The following is a 16,080-nucleotide window of genomic DNA, read 5'->3' as shown; positions in this document are numbered from 1 at the left end:
CATAGAAACTGTGAGTCGTTGAGTTTCAGAGCATTTCACACCTGATAAAGAAAAGAGAAGAAGAAATGATCTGCGTGAGAAAAGAAGGAAATGTTTGCATGTGTGGTGTAATAAAGAGCTGCTAATCACCCTATAAACTGAAGTCTGACAGGTTTGCAGAGGAGCAGGACGCTGAGGATTAATATTAATGATATATTTCTGTTCTGTTCCTTCAGAACCAAAGTAACAAATTGCTTCACTGGACTGACCAAAACATTAAAAACATGTGAAAATATATTAAATGAATAATAATAATAAAAACAGAAGGGAATAAAAAAAAAACACAAAGCAAAAAATATCAAGACATAAAACATTCTACAAAAGCCAGACTGCTTAAGTAGTCCTGCACTGCCGGGACTGCGATCCCAAACTCCTGAGAAGGAAACAGTGGTAGCTGATACCGGAGACACATCTCAATGACATGAATGAGTCATAAGCAGGGCTGGGACAAAAAATCAGCCCAGGCATTTTATGATATACAATTTTTATTCGTTAACAAGAATAGCATAAAACATAACAACCAAACAGAAAAGAAAGAGAAAAAAATTTTACACATCCACACACACACAAAACATGTTTTCACTCAATTATTTAAAGTTATTCCTCACGAAAGAACTGCTGCTATTTTAGGAGGAAATGAGGGTCTCTTTCTCAATGTTTGGTCCCCTTTGCTTTCTTATTTGCCAAATGTTTTGTCCCAACTGTTGAGGGGGGGTGGTTGCGATTAAGATGTTCTCAGTTAAATAGGAAGTAAGTGTAAAGGACAATTCATTCTTAGAGTTTATCTTTTTGTCTTTCTATATCTGTGGGTAATTGAGTGAAAATGTGTTTTGTGTGTGTGTGTGTGTGTGTGTGTGTGTGTGTGTGTGTGTGTGTGTGTGTGTGTGTGTGTGTGTGTGTGTGTGTGTGTGTGTGTGTGGATGTGTAATTTTTTTTCTCTCTTTCTTTTCTTTCTTTTCTTTTCTGTTTGGTTGTCATGTTTTGTGCTACTCTTGATAACGAATAAAAATTGTATATCTAAAAAATACCAAAAAAAACTCCATATCTCGTTCTGGGTGTGGAGACTGCAGGGACAGACCCAAAGGGGTTAATAAAAGTTAATTTTCTTAAAAAAGCTAATCCAACAAAGCCTGTAGTAAGGGATAATGGGACATAAAAGGTAACCAAAACTCAGATAGAAAGGTAGTTGTAGTCAACTACACTCGCCTGAAACCACAAGATTTAATTGAACGTAATCTCTGGCTGGACTGGGTGGCTCAAAATAGGGAACAGCATGTAGATGATTGTGTTGCCTGTGCCACAGCTAGGCCTCGTTTGTCCACTGAACCTGCGCCTCTGTATCCAGAGGATGAGTGGGGTTATAATTGTATGTTGAGGCTGACTAGAGAAGCTGTGTCCACAGGAGAGTGCACCACACTGTCAAGTTTATATCCACCAATTGACAAGCGCACACAGGTAGGATCATTTATACCCAAACAAAATAATTACACATGTTTTAAATTCTCAACGGACAGTGTGAAATACTCTCATGGGAAGGACCACAAATAATGGAAGTGACACAAACACCATAATAGGTAAATGGGCGAGAAGTGGGTTGTATTATTACTGTGGACATCACACCCTTTGGGGAGTGTGGGGACATGTGCTATGGTGCGGTTAGAGGCACCAATGATGCCTATAGGGAGTAAGGTAAAAGCTATACCACAACATGACACGCGCACATTGATGTGTATGTGCCATGTTTGGTGACATGTGTTGTACTTTCATTCCCAACAACACTGCTCCAGATGGCTCTGTAACCAGGGCTCTGGAGGGTTTGAAAACGTTGTCCAAAACTATGCATGAACATTCGGGAGTCAATAATGCGCCGGAGAACTGGGTGACATCTGTGTTTGGCCAATGGAAGGGTGTGTTTATGTCTGCCATGTTTTCTCTTGTTACTTTCATGGGAATATAGGTTACAGGTTGTTGTCTCATTCCTTGTGCCAGACGAGTGCTGGAGAAACTGATAGAGAAGTCCATGAATCCTGGGTGCCACTTCCTGGCTGACCCGTTCTGCACTCCTAGGAGCCTCAGGTTGAGCTTCTTCCAGAGCTCCTTCTGGGCTGAAATGCGAAAGAGGAAGCAAAGTCACACTCTGTGTAGTTATGCTGCCTTGTGATGTCCCAGCTACTGGCTGAGACTGGGTCACCTCTGGTGTAGCTGCCATTGACTGAGGCTGAGTCACCCCTGTGGTGGCTCCCTCTGCCTGCCGGAAGAGAAAGAACAGACCATGCTGATGCAGTGGCCGTACTTGCGACTCTTCCTGACACTCTGTGGTCAGCAGGACCCACAGATGTGGGCCTGGCAACTTTATTTCAGCTGAAGTCAATGGACTCAATGATAAGGATAATCAATTCAAATGTAAAGAGGTCCAGTTAGAGAGAATATCCTTAAACAAAGATTCAAGATTCAAAGTGTTTAATGTCATATGTACAAGAAGAAAAAGCATTTCTCTGTGCAATGAAAGTCTTTCTTTGCTTCCACACACAAATGCCGGTTAGGTTTCAGAAGATCATAAAGTTCCACATACATTATAATTCAATACAAGATTTATATTGAAGTAGCCTAACAGTGGTATCAGTGTCTGCAAATGTCAAATAAAGAAAGTACAGTTTAGCAATAATTATTATTAATTTTCACAATGAAGGAGCAGAGAATAAATGAGAAACATCAAACATCTGAGTTCAGATCTGAACTGCAGCCCGCCTGTTGGTGACCAAGGCTCTATGATGTGTTGCCAAAAGTGTCAAACAACACCCAGCGGCACTGTGAGCTGCACATAAACCACAGGTGCTAAAACAAAATCAGACATCAGTTCACGTCTCTATTTTTGCTGACTCATCGTTGGATCACATCCTGTGAGCTCAACAGAAAATGCTCGGTGCTTTTAAGAACCTGATAAAAGAGAGATAAGAAGAAATGTTCTGCTGAGAAAAGTATTTTTATCTCATGTGTTGTCACAGTCTGCGCTGGCAGACCGTGGGGTTGTGGGGACAGAGGACCCAAATGCTGGACTCTTGGAAGCAGACAGTGTGTTTGTTTACAGTGTCGTTGTGGTGGAATTAAGGCACGACGGGTCCAAGAATCATAGTTTTGAGCCATTTTATTGAGCACTTCTCACCACAACACACACCAACCCCTGAGTCCCCGTGTGTTAACTCGCCCTACATGCACGGCATCGCAGACCACGCCCCACCACAGTCGTAAATAATTGCACAACAAACAATCCCCCTGCACCCCGATTGCCGTTCCGTGTCTTCTTCCCAGTGCTCGTGCTCCATGTCTCCGCTTCCATGATACTCCTTGCACACTGCCCCCTGAAGATGCCTGTAAACTGGTGCTCAAACACACATATGCACCGAGGGACAGCAGCACCAAAAATACACAAGTCCAGAAACTATTCCTGAGCCCTGGGTCCCTCAGACCCAGCTCCCTGACATGTGTGGAGCAACACAGTTTAATAAAAAGAGCTGATCAATGTCAACTAAACATGAGCAAGTTATGTGGCTTTACCAAATTGAAAACATTTCAAAAATACATTAAAAATATTTTTTTAAAAATACATAAAGCAAATAATAATAATAACAAATATGCAAACAAAAGACAAAAAAGCCCAGATTATATAAGTAGGTTTTCATTTATTTATTTTCCACATATGAGGAACTGACTGTGCTCACTCAATAATTACGCCTTATACAATAAAACAATGTGACCAACAAATAATGGAAGAAATTCCAACACAGTACAGAGAGTTGGGGAATGGCTGCAATCACAGCATTGTACGATGGTTACAGATGGACCCTTAGGCCCCTCCTCCATTCAGAGATGGTCTTTCCCCTTTCACATAAATGGCCTCCTTGACTCCGCCCTCAAACCAGCGTTCCTCCCTGTCCTGGATGTGAACATCCTCATCATTGATTGATTGAATGATTGATTGAGTCCTGGCCTGACGAGGTAGCTCTGCTGTGTTGTGCCATCCTCTTTGCCAGAGGGTGTGTGGTCTCCCCGATGTATGAACCCTGGCAATCCTCCTAGTACTTCACAGCGTACACTATGTTACTCTCTTTGTGTCGGGGGACCCGATCCTTGGGTTGGACCAGTTTTTGCCACAGCATGTTTTTGGGCTTTAAAAGCCACAGCGACACTGTTTAGAAAAAATGTTTCACCTCCTTTGTTTAGTGTTTGGTTATGTGAGATTATTGCATGTTTGTATCTTGAAGAGATTCGTTATCGTCTGGCTTACACTCACTTTAAGTTTGCCAAAATCTGGGGCCTTTCTCAATTATATTAATGGGGATTCAGAACTAAAGAAGCTTCTCAGATGAGAGGTCAAACATCTTCAAGCAACTTAAACAAGTCCAGATGCTTTTCTTTCCAATCTCCTTAGACTACGATGACCTGAGAACCTCCACAGACACAAACAATGGGGATTCAACATAAACTGACCCATTTGACTGCACTTTGTGTTTATGTGAAGCCAAGGCTGGACTGGGACAAAAAATCGGCCCGGGCATTTTGACTAGACCACCAGGATAAAGATTGAAAATGTGACGTCATTCAGGGGTAAAACCGCAAAGGATTCTGGGAACTTGTGGCAAGAGGTACTAGCGCACGCAGGCTTTCAATTGAACTCAGTCACACAGCGATAAAAAGAAACAAAAAATGGCAAGAAGCTGTTGTATTATTAACTGCAACAGCCGGTCGCATGACAGCCACGGGAAGCCGATCGTTTTTTTTATCGGATTACGTCGTTGAAGAGAAATTTTTTTAAGCCATGTTTCCGAAGTAAGAGCCGACGGGTGGTCTGGATATACCAAATATAACGTCCCAGAACACTCCAGCTCACAGGGTAGTCTGCTCCAAGCATTCCCACAAAGGTCAGAGTTTTTTAGTAGTTAATTAGTAGTTAAGTCATTTTTCTTAACATAATTAGTGATATAGGTTACAAGCAAGTCTGGCGCTGAACAGAAATTGTGGCGCTATGCTTCTTTGTTTATTGTGCATAAATAGTGAATTGTCCTGACACAATATTGCGTTTCGCTTCTGTTATTATGGTACATTGACAAAAACATATACTTTTATTCACAGGATAAAACAGTTGTTTTGTATCACTAATTGTCCAGTACGATTACAGCATACAATATTATTGTCACTGCTACATTTCTGTGATGCTACCAGAAATTATTTCCACTACTAATTAATTACCGTTGAGCTTAAAGGTTATATTAATAAACGGTTAACGAATGTGTATTTATGACGACGATTTGTGAGACTGGTAAACTTACCTTTGTTCGTATGATGGTCTTTCGTTCTACACGGTGCGTTTCAAGGTCCTGCACCCATCCGTCGGTAAACTGTACCTGGGCTTGTTGCAGTGACCTGAAGTTACTAAACTTCATGAGTGTATGCACTCACTCCAAGAACCGTATGATTATAAATATGAGCGTGGTGAAAGTTGGGCAGCACGCTAACGTCTTTTGTCCCTCTGTGTGCTCGTAAGGGTCTGACCCTTTCACTCCTTTGATTTTTTCCTCGTATCTTTTCTTTGTCTTTTCGTCGAGTCTGTCTTTGTACGGACCGGCATTGTTCTCCTTTTGTTTTGTACATTCCTTTTTTGTGCGGCAAAGAAAAAACAAGAAGGTATTGGAACTGGAGAATGAACGTTTTGCGGTGCTGCAAATGCTTGCATTTGATGCGGTACTTGGATTGTTTTGCCACGAGTTCCCGACATGCAATGCGCGAAAGTCACGTGATTGCTAAACAAGGGGGAGGGTACATCCGGCCTCCTCGGCTGTAATTGGTCCAGCCCAGAGTCGATCATGACCAATTGGGAAATCCAACACCTTTCATTATATATACCCTTCCTAAAAAAAATAATAATAATCCATCGGCCCATAAAAACAAAAAATCACCAGCGGCCCACCGGGCAATTGTGTGAAGCTATGTGTGAAGCTGCACTTCTGTCGGACCCTGATTCTTTCTTGGACTTGTTCTCCACATCTTCTGGACTTGGTGAACTCTCTGTTGCCCTGGATAAGCTCAAACAAAAGATCATCTTCTTTGAACACTGGCATTTCTCTGGAACTTTTGATTTGGACTGGCTAACCGGTGTATTTTTTCTTTTCTTGTCCTGTTTTACTGTTCAGGTTTTTTCTTTTTTCTGTGCTTCAATGTTATTTTCATTGAATTTTGTGTCCTTTGTCTGGTGTGATTTTATGTAATTTTGAACTTAAAATCTTATAAATAAACATTAAAAAATGCTTCTTAACTGTCCCAATACTGACACGTACGGGATCACTACAGGTTTTCACTTATTCAGCAGTTGTCCAGGGGCAACTCCAGACTGAGACAGAGTCCAGCCCCTCTCCAGGAGACTGGTTCCAGAGCCCCAGCCAGCCATGCGTAGAGGTGAGCCCGACTATATCTAGCCGGTACCTCTCAACCTTACGCACTAACTCAGGCTCCTTCTCCACCAGAGAGGTGACATTCCATGTCCCAGTTGCCAGTCTTGGCAGCCGGGGATCAGTCCGCCAGGGCCTCCACTCCTGGCCGCCACCCGACCAGACGCTCGCCCTCGGGCACCCTCCCTGGGCCTGGCTCCAGGGCGGGGCCCTGGTAACCCTATCCCGGGCAGGGTAAACTGTTCCCTCGATGTTCTCTTCATAAGAGTCTTCTGAATCGCTCTTTGTCTGGTCCCTCACCCAGGACCAATTTGCCATGGGAGACCCTACCAGGGGGCAAAAGCCCCCAGACAACATAGCCCCTGGGATCCCTGGGACACACAAACCCCTCCACCACGATAAGGTAGCAATTCACGGACAGGTGTCCGTCTCCTGAATCCAAATCTGCTCTCTTTCTAGTCCCTGTCACGACTCTTGCTGCAGCATTTTGGATTAACTGAAGGCTTTTCAGGGAGTTTTTAGGACTTCCTGATAATAATGAATTACAGCCGTCCAGCCTGGAAGTAATAAATGCATGAAGTAGTTTTTCAGCGTCACTCTGAGACAGGATTAGGGATGGGTACTGGTATCTGGTGCCATGATGGCACGGTAGTAACCAGACCGAAAAGCAGCGCACATTTCGGTGCTTTTTTCGTTGCTTTTTTTTCCTGAGCTGTGATACAGTTTAGATTCTAGCCAATCGTTTTACCTTTCCGAGGATAGTAGGCGGGGCCAGGTACGTACGTTCTTTTAGAGCAGAGCTACAGATTAAAAATGTCCAAGGCGAAGCGGTCAAAGTCTGGCTGTACTTCACAGCAAAAGATGCAAACTCAGCAGCAACAAGTGCTTTAAGCTGATACTGTGATACTGTCAAAGGAGGTAACGCCTCAAATCTGATGAAACACCTGGCGACGCATAGCGTTTTTTTAAAAGCCCAGAAATGCGCCGTATTTGATAGCTTGCTGCGAGACCTCACACCGAGCACATCTACTGCGGGTGGGTTGCCTGTTATCTGACCTGGAGTTAGCAATATCCCCCAAAAACCCGAAGAGGAGAGTCCTGGCCCCTAGCCCTGCCAGTGTAGCAGAAATGATGAGGATGATGATGCAGCAGCAGCCGTTCTTCTCTGCGTGAGTAGCTTCATGTTGTTCGTGTGTAATTTACGTTGAGTAGGCTAACCACGTTATTACATTAATGCATGTAAGGTGAACTAGCAAACATCATCATAGCTACATGCGGCTGTCTTCCTGTTTGATGGCAGATACTCCCTTCACCCTGGACAAAAAGGCTAAAATGACCAAAGAAAAAGTGGAAAACAGCTAAACATGAGAGGTTTTTGGACAAAGTTTGTGTTTTTTCCATTGTTTAAGCACTGCTTCCAGCCAAGAGTGATGCCATATATGCCCCATAGCTGCAGAAAAGGCTAACATTGTTATCTTTTTACAAAAAAACAGCTGAACATGAGAGGTTTTTGGACCAATTTTGTGTTCTCCATTCTTTAAGCACCGGTTCGAGCGCCGTTTAAGCACCGGCACCGTTTCAAAAGTACCGGTTTGGCACCGGTATCGGATAAAACCTAAACGATACCCATCCCTAGACAGGATATTTCTAACGGGGCGATTGTGACTCAAGAGTTTGGTGTTCGTCTTGTAATCGGAAGGTTGCCGGTTCGAGCCCCGGCTCGGACAGTCTCGGTCGTTGTGTCCTTGGGCAAGACACTTCACCTACCGCCTACTGGTGTTGGCCAGAGGGGCCGATGGTGCAGTATGGCAGCCTAGCCTCTGTCAGTCTGCCCCAGGGCAGCTGTGGCTGCAACTGTAGCTGCCATCACCAGTGTGTGAATGTGAGAGTAGATGAATAGTGGTATTGTAAAGCGCTTTGAGGGCCCTGAAAAGTGCTATATAAATGCAATCCATTATTAACTTTAGAGATGTTGCACAAATGGAAGAAAGCAGTCTTACATATTTGTTTAATATGTGCGTTGAAGGACATGTCCTGGTCAAAAATGACTCCAAGGTTCCTCACAGTGTTACTGGAGGCCAAGGTAATGCCATCCAGAGTAAGAATCTGCTTAGATACCATATTTCTAAGATTTTCAGGGCCGAGTACAATAACCTCAGTTTGATCTGAATTAAGACATTCCTGAAGTTTACTAAATAATACAAGATATTACAAAGTTACAGAATGCAACTTTGTAATATATAAAAAATATATTTTAATAACAGTAATATATATATATTAAAAAAAGGCTCTAATAGACGCAAATAGTGCCAGTTATAAATACCCCAGTATATTTCACAAATTAAATACATATGGTTGTTCTGAAAGGGGGTGGAGTTGGGGGAGTTGGGGGTGTAGATATTACTGATACTCCTGACCATCGATTTGAAGGTTTGAGTGAGTGTTGTTTTCTTGACTCATTCGTTTCCACGGTCAGACCACATCCTTTGAGCTGAACATATAAAGCTGAGCATCACAGTGAGTTTCAGTGCATTCAGCGTCTGATCAAAGAGAGGGAAGAAGAAGAAATGTCCTGCCTGAAGAATTTCAGTCTTCTCATCTCATGTGTGCTCCTCTTCATCATCCAGCCAGGTGAGTGATGTTTTCTACTGTAATTTATTTACCTATTGGTAATTTTAATCTTCATGTAAACGAGCATAATGCAAAGTCACACTGCTGATCTCCTTCAGTGTTGCACAGCAGTTGGTGCAGTGTGTTTGTTTCACTCATCTTTTCTTCATTCATGTGTCCTGATATTTTGTTTCTGTTTCAGGTCGTGGGTCTGAGATTATTAATGGGAAAGAAGTCAGGCTACACTCACTGCCTTTCATGGCTTATGTGAGAAGTGTGACTAAATCTTGGTGTGGAGGGACATTAATCCATCCACAGTGGGTGCTGACAGCTGCCCACTGCACTGGGTAAGAATCTGAGGTCCTATTTTCCTCAATTTTAAAAATAATGCAGTATTTATTTTCAACAGACTATTATTCCTTCAGTAACTACCCAGAGGTCACTGCCCTCACCTGTGGTCACGAGCTCTGGGTAGTTACTGAAAGAATGAGATCAGGGCCAGAGCAGCAGAAATGTGCTTTCTGTACATTTAAATTTCTTCATTCAGCTTAAAAAGAAAAAATAACGCAGATTCACCCAAAGCTCAGTAACAGCTATAACCCAGCCATATGTAGTAATACACAATAATAAGGAACTATGATGACTGTTTTAGAAGCCGCTGACCTGTTAACCTTTTAAATATGTAAACCTTCATCACCAGATTGTGTTTTTTCTTTTGCAGGAGTTACTGGGTGATGCTGGGAGCCCACTCCAGAACGAAAAACGAACATTCCAAGCAACTCCGAGTCGTCGAGAAAAGTTTTCCTCATCCTGACTACTGTTGTGCAAAGCACGACAATGACCTCATGTTGCTGAAGGTAAGGTGATATATCAGGGTCTGATACAAATGATGTAAATGCACTGCTTCTTATTTAGCACCTTTCTACTCTACCTGAGCTCTCAGAGTGTTACACAACATGGTTACACTTGTTTTCTATGCTTAAGTGCTTTCTAACACTGACACACTCACACTCTAACGTAGCATCAGAGCGCATCGTGGGGTTCAGTATCTTGACATGCAGACTGGAGAGACCAGGGATCAAACACCAAACCATCCGATTAGTAGATAACCTGCTGTACCTCCTACAGCCAACTCAGGTTTTGCTTACTTAACTAAAACTTAGTTTCATTCTTTAAATTATAAAATATATTTCAATGTGTGTATAGACATGTTTCAACACATCACTGCACATATTTTATATTTTCAAAGCAAAGTATTATAAATAAATGAGTGGTGATTCAAGACTAAATTTTTTTTTATCAGCTTAACAAACCGGTGTTGGAAACCAGGGCAGTGAAGTGGCTCGAGTTTGGCAACACTGTGAAAGACCCGGCAGCTGGCAGCAGGTGTCTGGTGGCTGGATGGGGAGTAACTGAAACAAAACAACCATCAGACGTCCTCATGTCTGTCAATGTGACTGTGGTCGGCAGGCAGAAGTGCAACTCTCGTGATTATTACGACCACGACCCTGTTATCACTGATGACATGATATGTGCTGGTTCAGATGGTACAAACGTCGCTGATACCTGTCAGGTACGTATGAAGAATACATGTATTTTTCCTTGTTTGAGGTAAATGTTCATTCAGCTCAACACCTGAAACACTGTCATGTGTTTGTTCTTGCTGCAGGGGGATTCAGGAGGGCCGCTGTTGTGTGATGGAGCGCTGGTTGGAGTCACTTCTTTTGGAGAGGATTGTGGTGTCATTAAAAAACCTGGAGTCTACTCGTTTATCTCAGAGAGACAGCTGTCCTGGATCAAAACCACGATGAAGTTATTCTAAATGTGTGAAACCACCAGCATGATTTGATTTCACAGGTGTCAAACTCCAGGCCTCGAGGGCCGCTGTCCTGCAGGTTTTAGATGTGTCCTTGATCCATCACAGCTGATTTAAATGCCTTAATTACCTCCTCAACATGTTTTGAAGTTCTTATGAAAGGTACTGGTAATGAACTCATCATTTGATTCAGGTGTGTTGACCCAGGGTGAGATTTAAGACCTGCGGGACACCAGCCCTCGAGGCTTGGAGTTCGACACCCCTGCTGTAGACCATTATCCGGTTTATAATTTCATTGCTCCTTTTAAATCTTATGATAGCTTAGTTTCTGCTAGCTTGCTGCACTTTTTTTTATAGATTCTGCACTTGGCTAGTCTGCTGCATACACAATTGGAAACACAGTTTGGCATTTTACCCTCTTTCACCATACAAACTGTACAGAAACAGGGTTATTTCTAATAATAATTTTTTCAAATAAATTAAAGAATTCCCAAACATAAGTGTTCCTGGTTGTTGCAGTAAAACCAGGGAGAAGCATTTTTTATGTATATACAAAACCAATGAACGTAAAATATTATTGTATTATATCCTACTGTTTTATTGTAGGGTCTACTTTACAATATAAAGCACCTTGAGGTGACTGTTGCTGTGATTTGGTGATGTTTGAATAAAATTTAATTTAATATAATTGAAATTGAAAATAAAAAAGTGAGATATTCAGACTGTCAAACAGATTCAACACATCTTATACAACCAACTGAAAATGAGGCTTGTGGACAGTTTTTTTGAAAAAGACATTCTTTACATTCTTATTTGTTCCATTTCACATTATGACTGTGTGCTTGATATACTTGCTACTTTTTTACTTTCTAATAAAGCTGGAGGCATGAATAAATAAAGACACAATTCCTTCTCTTTTTCTTTATTTGTTTGCACTGCAGTTTCAAACTGTACCTTTCAAATGTCATTGTTAAAATGCTTAGAGAGTTTTATTGTCATTGTGCAGTTTCTTGCAAAGTGAAAGTGGGTAGCTGGGCCACAAGGTGCAAAAGTAAAGAAGGGAAAACAATATACAATGAGGGGGGGAAATAAATAAAAACCAATATATATGTATACATGTGTGTGAGTGAACTAATATACATGGTGTATACATAGGAAAGATTGAAACAGAAACATAACTACAGTATGCAACTGTACAGAATAGAATAAAATAAAATACTATATACAGTAGAATAAAATAGAATAAAATATACAATAGGATAAAAATAGAATACAAATACTATATACAACTGAGTAAAAATACAACGATGCCAGAAAGGAATATTGCACTTAGTGTTATTGCACATGTGTGGATGTGTGTGTTTGATCAGTTGGAGTCTTTGTTGTGGAGTCTGACAGCAGTGGGGAGGAAAGACCTGCGAAATCTCTCCGTCCCACACCGTGGGTGTAGATGATCAATAGCAGCATTAGAGTGGATGTGTTGGAGAAGTCTGCCACCAAGGACTTGTTTAACTTCCTCAGTGCCCTCACCCCCAGTGATGGGCAAGTCTTTCCCCTCATCTTCAGACTCTGCTTCCTCTACAAAAGACATGTCACTGGGATTAAGGAAGTCCTCGAAATACTCCTTCCACCAGCATGCAATATCCTCAGTTCAAATGATCAGCGCTCCACTCACACTATACACAGTGCAGATATATCACTGCTTTCCCCTCTCGAGTTCCCTGATGGTTTGCCAGAACCCTTCGAGGCAGTCCAAAAGTCTTTTTCCATGGCCTCTTCGAATTCCTCCCACACCCAGGTTTTTGCTTCACCCACTGTACAAGCTGCGTTCCACATGGCCTGTCAGTACATATCTACTGCCTCTGAAATCCCACAGGCTAACTAAGCTTGATAGGACTCCTTGTGCCTGATTCTTCCCTTTACCTCCAGTGTCTACCATCTGGTTCAGGGTTACCACCGCGAATGCTGCTGGAGCTCTGCCTGAGGTGGGAGTTGAAGAACTCGCAGATCAGGCATTCCCAGCGCACCCTCCTTATTCGTTTAGGCATGCCATGTCTCCAATTGGGCAAAGCTGTCAAAGACCCTGCAAGTGTCTGGACGGGTATAAATGCCTGATCTGCGAGTCATATCATATCTAGCAGTAGAGGAACGCTGTCTGATTTGACTCTGCACTGTACCACTGTACATGGTTGAAATGACAATAAAAGTAACTTGAGGAGATGGAGAAAAGCAGCAGAACAGCACAGAGAGGACTGAGAGGCCATGACACAAACCTGGTCTGTAGTGATGGCCACATGAAGCTTTCTGAAGCATTAACGCATCAAAAAAAGGCTTCATTACTCCAAGCTTTTCAACACAGTCCTCTTTGGGGACATCTGGTGGCCAAAAATATGAAGAGCAGCTTGAATCTACAATTTAAATAAACTGGTTTGTTATTATTGCCCACTCTACAGAGCTCAGTTTATTTAACATCATCTGACAGCTCTGTGTGATATCACGCTGCCATTGTGGTGCTTTGAACAGGTTTTTTGTGGTAGAAATATTGTTACATCCATAATAATAATTTCAATGAATTAACCTTCCTTGTTTAAACATGTGCTATGATGTGTTCTCACTTTGCTTCTGACTTCTTGACATTTGTAAACATAAAAGATGAAAATGCATCATATCTTGTAAAATGCTGCTGCTGTGAGGTCCCGCCTCTATGTGGTATATTTGTATAGCGCTTTACTTAGTCCCTAAGGACCCCAAAGCACTTTACACTACATTCAGTCACACACACATTCACACACTGGTGATGGCAGCTACATTGTAGCCACAGCCACCCTGAGGCGCACTGACAGAGGCGAGGCTGCCGGACACTGGCGCCACCGGGCCCTCTGCTTTTGATGGAGTAATGAAACAAATCTTGTTGTGTCGGCTATTTTAACATCTTTGGAAAAAAACAAAACAAAACACTAAGCCAGTATTTTGGTAACATGTTGAGTTTCCTGTGGACTGTTATCTTTCAAGGTAAGGCTCACAGTGTTCCTCTGATCACTGTATCAAACACTGATTTCCAATTCTGAGAATCACTCATCTATGAATGCAGCCAGTTTCTTCTATGATTTTCCAAACAAAGACAGTTTTACCAACCTCAGATAAGTTCAAGTTCAGATTTATTTATATAGCACTTTTTAAAGACAACAAGTGTTGAAGAAAGTTCTGTAAAATAAAATAGACAAAGCAGAAGACATAAAAGTATTTTAGGAGAGAATAAAATCATTAAAAGAATAATGGTAACAAAGTCATGATGAATCAAAAGCCAGAGAATAAAAATGGGTCTTTAGACTGATTTAAAAAGTATCCAGTGTTGGGGAGGACCTGATATGCAAAGGCAGTGTATTCCACAGTTTGGGGGCAGTCACAGCAAATGCCTGGTCTCCTCTGTGTTTCAGTCTGGACCTAGGGACAACCAAAAGCATTTGGTCTGCAGACCTCAAGGATCTTCACAAGGGGAGAATACCAGGTTAGGAGATTAGCAAGATACGTAGGGGCTAGTCCATGCAACGTCTTAGAAACAAGTCTTAAGATCTTAAAGTCAATTTGAAAGCTGACTGGCAGCCAGTGTAGTGATGCAAGTATAGGAGAATAATGATCTGATTGCGTGTGCCAGTTAGGAGTCGTGCTGCAGCGTTTTGGACTAGCTACAGTTGGCCAGTTGATGAAGAGGTAACACCAGAGTAGAGACTATTACAGTAGATGAGATGAAGGCATGGATTGCTGAAACAGAAAGGGCTTAACCTTTGCAATTATGCAAATATGAAAGAAGCTGGTTTTGAATACATTGACTAAATGTACATTGAAATCTACATTGACCATAAATTTCTTGCAAACAGTTTTTTATAGTATCCTAAGGTGTCAAGGTCATAACAGTCAGAAGGACCCAAGACAATGACCTCAGTTTTCTGTTCATTTAGAGCCCTCCATGCCTTGACATCTTCTAGACAATCAAACAGTCCCTTCCCAGGATTCACCGATTTCCATTTCAGTGGAATATGAGAATCATCTGCATAGCAATGAAACAAATGACCTTTTTTTAAAACAAGTGATCCCAACGGGAGCGTGTAAATTCAAAAGAGGACTGGGCCAAGGGTAGAGACTTGGCCCTTGGCAAAAAAGCGTGGTCCTTGGAGACAATGTGTCTCTGAATCTAACAGAGAAAGTACGATTAGATAAGTAGGATTTAAATCATTCCAAAGCAAGCCCTTTAATTTCAGCACATTGTTCCAGTCGAGAGATAAGAATCCTGTGATCTACCATGTCAAAAGCAGCACTGAGGTCTAATAATATTAAAATAGCAGAATCTATAAATCTATAGTCTGTAAAAGTTAAAAGGTCATTAAAAACTTTTAAAAGAGTGGTTTCAGTGCTGTGGTGCATTTAAAACCGGACTGCAATAGTTCACCAATGTCATGTTGATCTAAAAAGGTTTAGAGCTGCAAAAGGACAATTTTCTACAGAACCTTTGACAAAAAGAACAATTTAGAGATTGGACGGTAGTTTGATAGAACTGTTGGGCCCAGATTCTGTTTTTTAAGGATTGGTTCAACCACGGCATGTTTAAAGTCAGAGGGAACAGACCCAGACTGAAGACTGGTATTAACAATGGAAGCAAACATGTACAGTGGTTTGCAAAAGTATTCGGCCCCCTTGAACTTTCCCACATTTTGTCACATTACAGCCACAAACATGAATCAATGTTATTGACGTGAAAGACCAACACAAAGTGGTGCACAGGTGAGAAGTGGAATGAAAATCATACATGATTCCAAACATGTTTTACAAATGTTTTTTTTTTTTTTGTGATCACACTTGCTAATGTGTATCTTCCTCCAGAATGGGATAGAAAATTCTTTAAGTCATTTTTTGATGCTTTAATTATTGCGAGCGAATGTATTTTAATCTTTGGTGAAGACTGGAATACTATTCTGAATTTCTCCCTGGATACAACAAGTTGTAAGAGACAAAAATTATGATCTCGAAAAAGAACGGAAAAACTTAGAAATCAAACTATAACAAAACGGTAAAGATTAAAGCTTGGCCAACAAAATTAGAGTACTTCCATCCTGGCGCGAGGCGGTAATATCTGATCTACCTAAAGAGGGTAAAATTACTATGAATCTTACCGCC

The 16,080-nt window shown here is 41.6% G+C and overlaps 1 protein-coding gene across 1 annotated transcript; it reads left to right on the top strand.

Annotated features, from left to right (window-relative positions):
• Positions 1–8,999: 8,999 nt before the first annotated feature.
• LOC146697645 (granzyme K-like) lies at positions 9,000–11,808 on the top strand. The gene is made up of 5 exons (XM_085476504.1): positions 9,000–9,113; positions 9,295–9,439; positions 9,814–9,949; positions 10,396–10,665; positions 10,762–11,808. The coding sequence occupies exons 1-5, from the start codon at positions 9,050–9,052 to the stop codon at positions 10,912–10,914; spliced, it is 768 nt and encodes a 255-aa protein (XP_085332630.1). The 5' UTR covers positions 9,000–9,049; the 3' UTR covers positions 10,915–11,808.
• Positions 11,809–16,080: the final 4,272 nt, after the last annotated feature.

Source organism: Copadichromis virginalis, linkage group LG12 (genome assembly GCF_057382275.1).
Source record: "Copadichromis virginalis isolate Kocher_CV1m ecotype Utaka linkage group LG12, C_Virginalis_male_GT1.1, whole genome shotgun sequence".
Classification (NCBI taxonomy): Eukaryota; Metazoa; Chordata; class Actinopteri; order Cichliformes; family Cichlidae; genus Copadichromis; species Copadichromis virginalis.
The sequence above is the reverse complement of the archived record's forward strand: the minus strand, read 5'-3'. Positions and strand labels throughout refer to the sequence as shown.